General features: G+C 34.7%; 1 protein-coding gene across 1 annotated transcript; it reads right to left on the bottom strand.

The window, feature by feature from the left end:
- Positions 1–3,171: 3,171 nt before the first annotated feature.
- LOC137022675 (extracellular calcium-sensing receptor-like) lies at positions 3,172–12,316 on the bottom strand. The gene is made up of 6 exons (XM_067389109.1): positions 12,093–12,316; positions 11,592–11,886; positions 10,086–10,871; positions 9,698–9,919; positions 9,253–9,376; positions 3,172–4,085 (listed from the first exon to the last, which is right to left on the bottom strand). Exons 1-6 carry the CDS (start codon positions 12,314–12,316, stop codon positions 3,172–3,174), a joined length of 2,565 nt encoding a protein of 854 aa, XP_067245210.1.
- Between the last annotated feature and the right edge of the window lie 1,100 nt (positions 12,317–13,416).

The raw sequence follows: 13,416 nt of genomic DNA, 5'->3' as shown, positions 1-13,416 counted from the left end.
CTTTTATTTGTATACACTCAGAGTAAAAACACAATGTTGTGCTTTTTGTAAAATAAAGAAAACTAACATGATGCGTGATCTCCCGTCTCCCTCTGAACAAAGTCCAATCTGATAGTTCTCAGAAAATGAACTGTAACTTATGAATACTAATGACAAAAAAAATGACACTTATGTCTAAAGAAACGTTGAAATGTCAGGTTTTAAATCGTGCAAGTCAAATCGAAAACAAACATTGTGTTTATGTAATCTGTATGAAAAGAGAGCCATGTCAGAAGTCCATGATTCAGCTCATTATCCGCTAATGCGGCCACACCCACACCCACACACCCATAGCCAGCGCTATTCAGAGGCAAATTCAGAGGCAATACTTGTATACATTGTCTCAATCTTGTATTTTTTGTCTTGAAAAGTGTTTATTTGGATGTTAAAGCCATGGTTAGCAATCTCTAGAAGACATGCCGTTAGTTCCTGGTTCCTTTTCTTCTTTATATGAATTTGTGGACTAAAGCTGTACAGAGCGCCCTTCGGCTGCAAGTATGAATTGAAAACACAGTATCCGGCGTTCATAGGGATGACAATAAATATAGATTACCCCTCAGTATAGAAAACTGACATAAATATATAAGAATCCATCAATATTTCTCCAAATGTGCATGCTTTTAAGCTAAAAGCCTATATGAAATGCCATAGAGGTAACATAATTGTTCAGACACTTTGCATCACAGAAATACATTATATTTTAAATAATATAATAGAATACCATTATTTTAAATTGTAATAACATTTCACACTATTGGTGTTTATGATGAGCTGAGACATTATTACAGAGGGTTTTTTTTCACAGCCTACCTGACTGAAAGGCCTCATTAATTTGCAAGTCATTTCAGGTCATTATTATGCAATTCTTTTGTCTTTCCAGGTGTATATGACCCATTATTCATGATGATTCACGCCTCCACGCATCCTGTGTTTCTTGACAAAAAGTGTCTTACAAAAACTAAATCAATATATTGTTTTATATGAAGGAGTAGGCAGCATAATTTTTACATTATTCTGAAGCAAAAACTCTAGTCTACAACCTCCAATACCCAGAAGTCTTGTGAACACAGATTTAATATACTTTTTTGGGCCTTATTTCAGTGACTTAAGTTTGTTTTTTCAATAACCACACAAACATTATTCCTTCAAAAATACAAACATGTACATACATGTTCCTCACATATTATGGTAGCCTAGTTTGTGCTGAATACAGTATAATGACACTTTTGCCATTTGTATGTTTATGAACAACTGAAAAAAGCACAAATGTCAGGGCATGTCAAAACTTCTCCAAGCCCCAAATCAGCCTCAGACTCCAGAGGGTTAAATCTTGTTTAAACCAAATTTAAATAATTAAGTGTGTAGGACAAAAGACTAGGGGTCTAAAATGACAGTCAGAATTAATTGCTAGAAGCAGAACAGAAATAAACAATAAGGCAAAGTAAAACAAAAACAATTCAGATGCACTTGATTCAAATTTTAATTAAACCCTGTTCAAATAAATTTAAATAAGTGCATAGAAAAACAGAATGGGAAAAGAAAGGAGAAAGCCTTCCCTATTTGCGAATTCCCTAAAGGGAAGTGCTTCTTGATTAGCAAGTGTCAACTGGTGACACAACTTAATTTTAAATTTCACTTAAACGTTGTTTAATTAAATTTAAAATAAGTGTATGAAATTAGGTAGACTTGGGTGTGTGAATATTACTGCCAGCCAATAACAAAAAGGACACGGAACGAAGAGTGAATAAAATAAAACATTAAGTAATAAAAGAACTTACGAAAAAAAAAAAATTAACTCACGTGAGAAAGAGATAAAAGAATGAAGGGAATAAATTAAAGTAAAATAGAACAGAGTAAATCTGTGAACACAGGGAAAGGAAGAACACACAGAGGAGGGAAAGTCAATTCATGTCCACATAGGGGAGCACTTCCAGAAAGTGAATTCTCTGGTTGGAAGGTCAACTTAATTTTAAATTAAAATTTAAACATGTTTAAATCAAATTTAAATCAGTAAACCACATTCCAAAAACGATTGAAAAGGATAACCATCAAAACAAAGTACTTTTACAACCGCAAGCAGATTAAAGCAGCAAAAGAGAAACAATTCAGGTCAAAGTATGGAGAGCAGCATTAATTCAGAACGTCCACGCGATGGCGTTAATCGCCTCGTCTTTGCAGCAGTACACCGTAACATGTATTGGAGAAAAAACATTTTTCCATAATGTGAGTGTGTGCCATAATACTGAATGTGATGAATTTAGCTTCATTGAATTTATCAGGCAGTTTCCGGGCCAAAAAAGCTAAGATAAAGCAAAGGAAAGCTAGAAGGCCAATATAACCTAGTACAGCCCAGAAACCAATAGCTGATCCTAAACTGCATTCTAGAATGATCTTTTGTTTTTGTTTTTTTATGAAAGATCAAAAGGATAAACAATGCAGATTTATTTTCGCAGCCGCCTTTGCTCATACAGTATTTACTAAAGGTACCAATATTTGTGGAGGGCACTGTATAATAAAGTTCATAAAACTTATCAGTTAAGTTTTGGCCATCATTCGGATGGGGTCCACTATAACACGTTTTTTACTAATAAACTAAACTATACCTGTTCTGTCTCCATACAGCATATATTCTCTGGCTCTGTAGGCATCATTGTCTGACTCCGGTTCGAACTGAACACCATTACTGACATTTTCAGTGTGTAAAACTTTTTTTTTTTTTTTTTTTGACTCTGAAAGAGACAGCTGCTTGAGTTCAAGCTCAATAAATTCTTCACCTCTGAGCGATGTTCACTTCAGGTTTCCTATCTTCTATTAAAGTATGATATAACTAAAGTAAAGCTAATATAATCAATTGCAACTAATAGTAAAACAATAGTAATAAAGTATGTAATTCCCCTCTGTTCAAAAGAAGAAAAAACAATTACTCAGATGTTAGTACATCAAAATAGAATGTATTAATAATCAAATCAAATATACAAACAAAATAAAATAACAATAAAAATGTTTCAGTTCACAAAATCACTGTAGAAATAAATTACAGTTCCACAGATTTGGGTATATATATATTTTTTAAATAACAGCAGAGCATGTGTGATATCTAACAATTATTGATATCTAAAAGAGTTGTGTGTCTTAGTGGACTTTTGTTGATACTTTACCCATTAAGTGTTTTTTGGTATTCTGATCTGGCCTAAATACAATAATGAAACACTTAGGAGCAAAAATACAAAGAATCAGACCAAAGCTTGAAGCTAAAATGGCAAATATCTCCACAGCTACAGTAAATTTCCCTGGAGAGCTGACATAAGCTGGAACAAATGTGATCCAAACAGCACAGAATATTATCATACTGAATGTGATGAATTTAGCTTCATTGAATTTATCAGGCAGTTTCCGGGCCAGAAAAGCTAAGATAAAGCAAAGGAAAGCTAGAAGGCCAATATAACCTAGTACAGCCCAGAAACCAATAGCTGATCCTAAACTGCATTCTAGAATGATCTTTTCTTTGTAGTGTTGCATATTATTGTAGGGAAAGGGTGGGGATATTGTTAACCAAAGCACACATATAAGAACCTGTACAAGAGTGAAACTAAAAACACTGAGTCTCTGTTGAAGAGGCCCAAACCATTTCATAACATTACTTCCTGGAAGTGTAGCTTTGAAGGCCATTAACACCACTATTGTTTTCCCCAGAACACAGGAGATACAGAGGACAAAAGTTATCCCGAACGCTGTGTGACGCAACATACAGGACCACTCAGTGGGACGACCAATGAAAGTAAGTGAACAGAGGAAACACAGAGTCAGTGAGAAGAGCAGCAGAAAGCTCAGTTCCGAGTTGTTGGCTCTTACTATTGGAGAAGCTCTGTTTTTATATAACACCAAAGTAATACTCAAAGCCACTAAAGACCCTGAAATAGAGGAAGCAGCCAGTATAATCCCAAGGATTTCATTCCAGGATAGAAACTCCACTGGTTTAGGAAGACACTTGTTCTTCTTATTATTAGGCCAGTACTCAGGTAGGCATTTGTGACAATCTAAAGAATCTGTAAAATAAAAAGATAGATAGATAGATAGATAGATAGATAGATAGATAGATAGATAGATAGATAGATAGATAGATAGATAGATAGATAGATCCAACAGTGCCCAACAGTCATTCATGAACCACATGAATAAGAGAGATTCTAAAACAGAGTAGTCTGATAACCTCTATAGGCTATCAGACTACACTGTTTTGGAATAAACAACCCATAAGGTAATTTTGTCCTATAAATTATTTATAAAATACATTCAAATGTAATTCAAACATACAATGACTTGAATAAAACCCTCCTCTATGATGAGCATGTTCTTAAAGGGGTGGTTTAATGCGATTTCACTTTTTTAACTTTAGTTAGTGTGTAATGTTGCTGCTTGAGCATAAACAGTATCTGCAAAGTTACAGCGCTGAAAGTTCAATGCAAATGGAGATATTGTCTTATAAAGTTATGGCAGTTTAATGCCTACAAAAACGACCGGTTTGGACTACACCAAGCTTCTTCCTGGGTTGGTGACATCATAAACCCTACAAACACGTCCCCAAGAACACGCAACAAAGTGGGCGAGGCCATGTCGTGCGGAAGAGTTGTGTACACCGGACACGAGCGGCGCGACACGTCAAAAGATAATAGAACCCATTATAATCTATGGTATTTTCTACACTGGATGCGCCATGAATCTAGAACCAGCTTCCAGAATCTACAAAAGTTCAATGCTAGATTTGCACAAAGGTTTTACTGAAAGAAGCAGTTCCTACTTTAAAAGCAGAAGCTGCTGTTTATTGGCTTCAAACTGTAAGTACGTTATCTGGGTCTGATTCGGCTCAATTTGATAAAGCAATAGGCACTATTATTTACGTTTCCTCTGAAGCACTAACTACGAATGGTAAGGGCCGTGGCGTTTCCGGATGCTTCAGCGAATCACGATACACTGGGACAGCTACCAACCTGCTAACCAATCTGAGCACACTGCGTATTTTGGAGGGAGTAGCTTCATAGAAGCAGGAAGTCAAACGAGCCGTACATATGACAGTGGAATTAGAAGTGTAGAATAAAGGTAAACGTTTTAGAACTCACAACTTCATTGTTAGTCTAAAAACAACTTTTCAATCAAGCTAACATTACCTTTCAAAGGATCCTAATGTAAGAAAAGGGACTGTTTATTTTCACCTATCTGAATGTGGTTCCAAAAGGGGGTTTTCGCAGCAATAGCATAGAAGAACCATTTTCGTTCCCCAAAGAACCTTTCAGTGAAAAGTTCTTAAAAGAACCAATTTTTAGTGTGTAGATTTTATAATCTACACACTAAAATCTATAATTGACACTATTTTGATAATAAATCCACCTTATTCCTGATGAGCCTACTGCGTTTATGAATTATGGGTGGAACCTCCGGTTTGGGGAACTTCCATTCAAAAAGACTGAAACGAATTATTTCAAATCATAAGGTTGCACTACAAATAAAGCTTATCCATCAGTTTGACTGAATGAGCTGAATGAGTCAATTTTTCTTTCATGTTTTATTTTCAGACATAATGAGAATAATGTAAGGCTTGGTGTTTTAACATGACATGTTATAACAAGAATACTATGGTAAGAGCTCTTTTCAGTTGCTGCTTTCTATCCTCATGATTATTTTCTTTAGTCCCTTTGCATTCCGCTATAATAGTATGAAAAATGACAACATATACTGTGTGGTCTGTTCTCCTGATATAATTTACGATATCACATTACTAATTCACTGGAATGCATGAATAATCTCTCATGTTCTCCTCAGAGCCTCACATCTCTTTCCAGGTTTGTTTTTACAGGTAAATACAATTTATTATCTGTAAAAAAAAAAAAAAAAAAATGATGGAAATCACTTTGAAATAGTATAACGCAATGCTGAAGTTCATTAACATTTTTCACTGACTGTTTTCAGCTTAACGTAAGTTATACCCATAATTCGCGCAAAGTGTCATGGGCTGTTGGAATAAGGTGGATAACATTTTTCCAATGCAACATTGTAGTGGTTGCAAATGCAATAAAGAACCTTTATTTTTAAAGTGTGTATAGGATTATTTGTTTTGTATATTTCACTGTGGATTATTTGGTGTGATTGGCTACAATTAATGCTCATTCCTGCAACCTTTTTACGAAGTGAGAGTAGATCTAAATATGATCCTGTATCAGCACTTCCACTATTACTTAATGTGACTACAGTGGTCAAACCTTAATGTTATGTAGCAACAATAATACTTTTTGTGCGCAAAAACACATGCGCCGTGCTGCTTGTGTGTACAGTGTCAGCCAATACTGAGCCCATGTTCAGACGTAAACATGGAAGCGCTGAACTGCATTCACTACGTCAGTTGCGTATGACTACAGTTCAAATTGTTAAAGTCGTTATTTTTGTTCTGTTTTTGCACACAAAAAGTATTCTTGTCGCTTCGTAACATTAAGGTTGAACCACTGTAGTCACATGGACTATTTTTGACAATGTCTTTAATACCTTTCTGGGCCTCAAAAGGTGCAATGACGTTGCTGCATATGTGTGCTTCAGAAACCCTCAAATTTCATCAAAAATATCTTAATGTGTGTTCTGAAGTGTGTTCTCAACATGGACGTCATGATTGAGTACTTCATGAAAGAAATGTCATGTTTGGGTAAACCAACCTTTTAACTCGTGGGAACGTGATAAGTTGTTGCCACACGATAATTTTTTTGAGGTAACAACATACTTATGTCATTGCCACAACTTCTTTATATGTTGAGGGGATAAAATATTTATCATGGCCATGAGTTAAATGCATAAACAACCTGCGCGACCATAGTAACCTGCAGTTATCAGAAATGGATATTCCTATAATAACATTTATTTTTAAGTAAGAAAACGCGCAGAATTAAGAAATTATTATATTAACGTATTCCCTATTTTTTTTATCAATATTAAAAGAATATGCAGTGTACATTTTTATCAATCCCATCCAACAGTCTTTTAAATACATTCAATAATTATTTATTTTTTATTTAATATTTTTATATTATTATTATTATTATTATTATTATTATAATTATCATCATCTTACATTTTTATTTATTATGTATTCACGTCATTTCATGTAGGCCTATCTTTTTACCTTTCTGTATAGGCTATTATGTAACTTAAAGTATATATTTTGTAAATAGGCTACTGTAAATGCCCGATCATGTCAATAAACTTTTGACTTTATCATTGCATTTCTGTAGATTACACCAGTAGCCTATGTTGTGACAATAAAAGAGTGTCTGTTTTCATTTTTAGCCCCTTATGCAAGTATTCGAATGAAGTTAGAATAATTTGTTATCATCAATAGGCTATATGTTAAAAGAAGATGCACTGGAATTTTACGGGAGGTTCACTTGGTGTAAATTAACATATTTCATTTTATTTAGGTTTAAAAGGCATAACATTAATAACAATAATAATAATACTAATAATGACAATCAGTGAATTAATTTAAAAGGCTGTGAGATGGGATGGATACAAATGTAGGCTTAAAAATTACCTTATGGGTTCTTGTAGGCCTAAACTATTTTTATAATTACAGTACATATTATTTTATCATTTATTGATAATAACAAATTTCATTTGAATGCAGTCTAAAGGCAACATAATATATTAAAATAATAATTTCTTAATTACGCCCTTATGTTGTCATTCTTACGTAAAAATAAATGTTTTTATAGGCCAATCCATTTCTGATAATTCCAGGTTGCTATTGTCGTTTACACATTTAACTCGTGGCTATAACAGATATTGTTCCCTCAACATGAAGTCATGACCACAAGAAAAATCGTAGAAAAAAAAAAAAAAAAAATGCTATTAACATTATAAATAAATAAAAATGTATCAATAAAAATAAGTCTTAATGATGTTTATAAATTATTTATTCATTTTATATAAAAAAATGTTAAAAACACTACACTGTAAAAAAAATCCCAGTAAAATTTACGGTAAAAAACGGCAGCTGTGGTTGCCAGAACTTTAACTTAAAAAAAGTAGCAACGTAAAAAAAATCTGTTAAATTTATGGTAAAATAACGTATTTCATTAACTGATATAATTTTAATTAACCAACCTAATGAAGTACTAATATCTGTTTTGTACCTTTATAATACACTGACAGTCACCAAACACAGTGGTGATAAGAGTCACATGATGAATCAAAGTTCATCACAAGCAGCTTTTCCACAAGCTGAGGAGGACAATACTAATATATAGAAGGTGCAAACATTCACACACACACTAAACACCATCATGGTAACATGGATGAAATTTTAAAAATGCAATAAACATTAATTTAACAACATAAAACCCTAATGTACATAACTGAAGAAGAAAAAAAAATGAAAAACTAAGAAGAAACAGAGTTATTTCAATGAAAATATATCAAATGTGAAGTGTCACGCAGGGAATTGTGGGAATGTCAGTTTACGTTTTTTCACTGTAAATTTTACAATGAATTGTTATTTTTCACTTCCAAAAACTGTATTTTACCGTAAAATTGCATTAAATGTACCGTTAGATCTATTACAGTTATTCACCGTATAGAGTATGGAAACTTTCTGTAAACCAATTCACAGTTTTTCACCGCAGCATTTTTACAGTCTTTTACTGTTAAAATCACAGTCATTTTTTACAGTGTACCTTCAGAAATATATTTTACGTTTTTGAAAATAAAGATTATGTACAAACACATGTTTGTAAGCTGTAAAGGAAATATAATTACTTTTTGATTGTTGTTTCATTATTTTTTCTCAGTGTAAAAAAAATAAAATTAAAATAATAATTATGGTATAAAATTATTTGACAACACTATTTTTCAGTGCCCTTGTTATACACGTTCTACTTACTGTACAAATAATGGTAAAGTATGAATAATTACGAGCATCTAATCCTAAACCAAATACTAATCTTTTCTATAGTACGTATGTTGTTAATTAATATCACTTAGCTTATAATTGTATAAATACACTGTGACTAGGATACAAATAATAAAGTGTAAGCAAATATTTCTAAGAACTTTACATGTCTTTTAAGCTAGATCTTTAAAACAATTTTACAAGATCTTTTTCTTTATCTTAGACTCTCATATAGCATTGACCGAGAAGTATGTGTGATTAATTCAAGAATGTCCAGTAAAAAGCACCTGTCTCATTGCTGATCTCTCCTTCTGCACAGGTAATGCAGTCATAGCAGCAGACAGGCCTTCCCTTTTTCACAGCCTTCCTAGTACCTGGAGGACAGCTCTCACTGCACACAGACACAGGCACCTGCAGGTGACAGGAACAAAGAGCATCAAGGTTAGAAATTAACCAAGGACGGCTACTGCATATTATTTATCAGTATTTATAAATATTTATAATGTAATTCTGGGATGAGCAATTTCAGTTATATGGTCACTGTACTGCAGAGTTTAGCTGCAACACCACTAAAAATCTCACCTGCCTATAGCTTTCAGGTAATCTGGAAGGCATTGATTAGCTTCAGGTGTGTTTGATTAGGGTTGGAGCTAAACTCTGCAGGACAGTGGCCCTACAGGACTGAAGCTGCCCGTCCCTGATGTAATTATAGACATCACATTGTAGCTATACCTTTTCACTGCCATCATACCAAATGATAGTTCTGCTTAGACTGAATTCTTGGCCTTTAAGCTGGGATGCATCATATTGACCCACTGTCACAAAATTAACTGAACCATCTCCCTGAAACTGCCAATTCACAAGTTCGTATGTGGCCACGGGGTCTCCATTTGAATCAAATGAAACAGAATAATTATTTTTGGTGAAGTTCACTTGTTTGAGCTGATCAAAAACCTGCATGATGGGCAAAAAAAAAAACTCAGATTGTGGTAATTTGCTGAATAATCAGTAGGAATTCTGAAATATTGGGTGTGGTTATATAGATATTTTATAGCAGGCCTATATGTATTGTAATATTTCAGATGTAATAGTTCAGTTGTTCCAAGATGAGAAATCTTACCTTATGGGGCTCAATTTTGATGTTTTTGCCACATCGTTTTTCGTTACAGACAATGCCATGGAGGGCATGAGCTATAGCATATGTGGCTTTGTACACCATGTTAGTGATCCGCAACTGGGACGTGTCTGTGTACGGGTTCTGTAATGCGTGCAGATCCTCTGTGCCATTACATGCAGGCAAAACAGTAGAAGAACCTGTCTGCTGATTTAGACTACAGCTAAATGAGCTTTCCCAGAATTCTGTCAGCAGGGGAAATTTCAGCACCTGCTCTGGAGAGAGGTCAAATAGAAAGTTACGAAAACCCGGGATAACAGACCGCGGAATTGCAAAGCCCATGGCACCAATACACAAATTAAACCGCAGCATTTCTGGGTCTGTAACCCACGCCTCACTGCCAATCCACTGCATCGGAGGGGGAGGCTGCTGACTCAGCTCTTCTAGGAGAAATCTCATGTCACCAACAGACAAGAAGGCAACTATTACACGAGCTGTTGACCTACGTATGACATCTGCGACTCTTTTCAGTTTACTGCGTGGCTGAGTCCTGTAATAGGCCTCAGAATACTCCACACAGATTCCCTCCTCCTCCGCAGCTTTCAGGAATGATGCCATGCCATTGATCCCGTAGTCTGAATCACTGCACACAGTCCCGATCCATGTCCATCCAAAGTACTTGACCATCCGAGCCAGTGCGGCCACTTGATGGTGATCGCTGGGAATGGTCCTGAAGAAAGTAGGATACTGCCGCTTGTCACTGAGACACGCACACGTTGCGTAATGACTCACCTATAGAGCACCGTAAAGAAGAAAAAAAAAAGCTACTTTTTTCTTTAACATGAAAGGGCATTTGAAATAATTTCATTACTCGAATGCAGACTTTACAATGACATTTACATGTGTACTATCTGCTGACCCAGGTGAAAAAAAGTACATTTCTATAATATACTTAAAGTGCTCTATTTTTGCGCACTAATTTTGTACTTAATATACTAAAAATTCTTCTTTAGTACTTCTTAAGATCATCTTAAGAACATCTAAGTGTACTCAACTGTGCTATTTTGAGACACCATGAAATATTAACTTAAATGTGCTTTTAATATACTATCTCTGTACTTAAAATATATATATTTAGATACCACTTGTAATACACTATGGGTTCAAATGTACTATAAGTAGTACCTTAATACATTTTTTAAATACAGAGATAGTATATTAAAAGCACATTTATGTTCATATTTCATGGTGTCTCAAAATAGCACAGTTGAGTACACTTAGATGTTCTTAAGATGATCTTAAGAAGTACTAAAGAAGATTTTTTAGTATATTAAGTGCAAAATTAGTGCACACAAATAGAGCACTTTAAGTATATTATAGAAATGTACTTTTTTCATCTGGGGAGACACAAATGTCAGATGTGTCAGATGTTACAAGTATTTTCACATTGTCATTGTCACAGTGCCAACATTTCAAGAACAAGATCAAGAAATAGCAATATAGAGCATTCACCTGTGGTATTCCAAAAGAACCGAAAAGTCTTGAAGTGCTTATAGCTGCAGTGGAACCAGATTCTCCAACTAGTGCAAGAACTGCAGCAGATTTTGCACAGGAATCAGTGTCGTTAAATACCAGATCTAGCCCGTTGGCAAGTTGAAATGCTACTTTCATTACCATTGGCACAGAGGCACAAGAGTCATATATATGGTACCCTAATGTGATGCCCGGTAAGAGATCAGAGCTGTTGTTAATCTCTTGGATAGCGAACTGTAAGACACGAGCAAAGCGCAGCTTTCTGAAGTTCATGCTGTTGAAAAGCACAAATGAAAAACTCTATTATAATAAATTGCAATTAAATATAAGCACCTTAGTGAAAGTTCTGCTTGTATGATTCTCATAAACACAGTTTACATAAAGAAAAAAGACAATTATGAACATGATTTCAGCACAATTAACTGAGCCCATTCAACCCTGTTGTGTTAAGGATTGTATTTATTTTTGTCAAACTCTAACCTCCCAATGCACTCTAGTGGTTGTGGCCGTCTAGTGTAGGTGTGCTTCTCTGTCCTCATATAGTCATGAACGGCGAAAGACCCTCCAATAATAAAGTCTCCATCCTTGAAGAGAGCAGGGGGCTGAGGGTCACCCTGGAGGATACAGGTGCCTAAATTAACCCCACACACAGCAGGACAGAGCGTGGTAATACACACCACTGTCAATACAAGATTAACATGCATTTCCTCTGCTAGGCAAGCAGCCACTCTGAATGTGAGGTCAGCATTGAGCCATGTTTTATATATCCAACAACCACTACTGTTGTATGTTGTAACTCCATACAGGAAAGGGGGCGTGGTTACTATTTTATATCAGTTAATCATGGTGAGAGAATGTGTCTCATAAGTGTATCATTGCATTTCAACAAACCAAAACCATGACTTTTCTTCTTTAAGGTCATCTGTCAACCCAAAACAAAATGTAATGAGGAAAAACAAGTTTGTTTTAAATTTCATCTGACTTGCCATTTCCTTTGCTTTTAAGAGGTTTGGCTTGTCTATTTCAGACTCCATGTTTCAGTGACATATATGACTGTAAAGCTTTCTCTAAATACAGCCATAACTAATTTTGAGTAAATGTTGCAAACAGTTGTTTAAACTCAAGCTTTTATTCTAAAATATTTTAGATAATAATAATAATAATAATAATAATAATAATAATAATAATAATAATGTTCCTTGCTTATCACCCAAGTTGGTATGGGAAGATTTTCTTGTGATTAACACTTTTGAAAAGGCACTTATTTCCAGTATTTACTGTGAGCTTATTGATTAGGATATATTGTGCTATATTGCTATCATTAAAAATGCATGAGAACAATGAGTTGGGTGAAGAGTTTCTGGACGACTGGTGGGTAAATGTTCTTAATAGAATTCACACAAGGTCAGTATGTGCTCGGCTCTCTGCCATTTATAAGTATACCCGAACAAGTTACTTCAGAGATTTAATTTAACATCAGGGGTGAGTTAAAACACTGGCTCAATTTATTCCAAAGCATTTGGCACACTTTGCCCAATAGCCGCCATTTTGGAAAACAAACTAACAAACAAACAAAAATATTTAGGTAAATGATTTGCTTGGTTTTATACGTTACTAAATCAGCAATATGCATCATAAATATTTTTAGACCTGGACAAATTTGCTTTGATGAAACAGTCATTATACCTGTTATGTTAAAAAGTAAATGGGTGCCTTCCAGTCCTTCCATGTGCTTCTCATTTACACAGTCTGACAGAAATAATGGGTGGTTCTAAAACATATGGTCACTGTGGCGAGGGGGCGT

Source organism: Chanodichthys erythropterus, chromosome 7 (genome assembly GCF_024489055.1).
Source record: "Chanodichthys erythropterus isolate Z2021 chromosome 7, ASM2448905v1, whole genome shotgun sequence".
Classification (NCBI taxonomy): Eukaryota; Metazoa; Chordata; class Actinopteri; order Cypriniformes; family Xenocyprididae; genus Chanodichthys; species Chanodichthys erythropterus.
The sequence above is the reverse complement of the archived record's forward strand: the minus strand, read 5'-3'. Positions and strand labels throughout refer to the sequence as shown.

Bases quoted from the DNA above. Each gene is read 5' to 3' on its own strand.
- LOC137022675 (XM_067389109.1), bottom strand. From the start codon at position 12,316: ATGCATGTTAATCTTGTATTGACAGTGGTGTGTATTACCACGCTCTGT. The intron at 10,872-11,591 runs GTGAATGCTCTA...GGTGCTCTATAG, and splicing joins GTTCTTTTGGAATACCACAG to GTGAGTCATTACGCAACGTG. The intron at 4,086-9,252 runs GTGCTTTTTACT...TTTATTTTACAG, and splicing joins AGAGATCAGCAATGAGACAG to ATTCTTTAGATTGTCACAAA.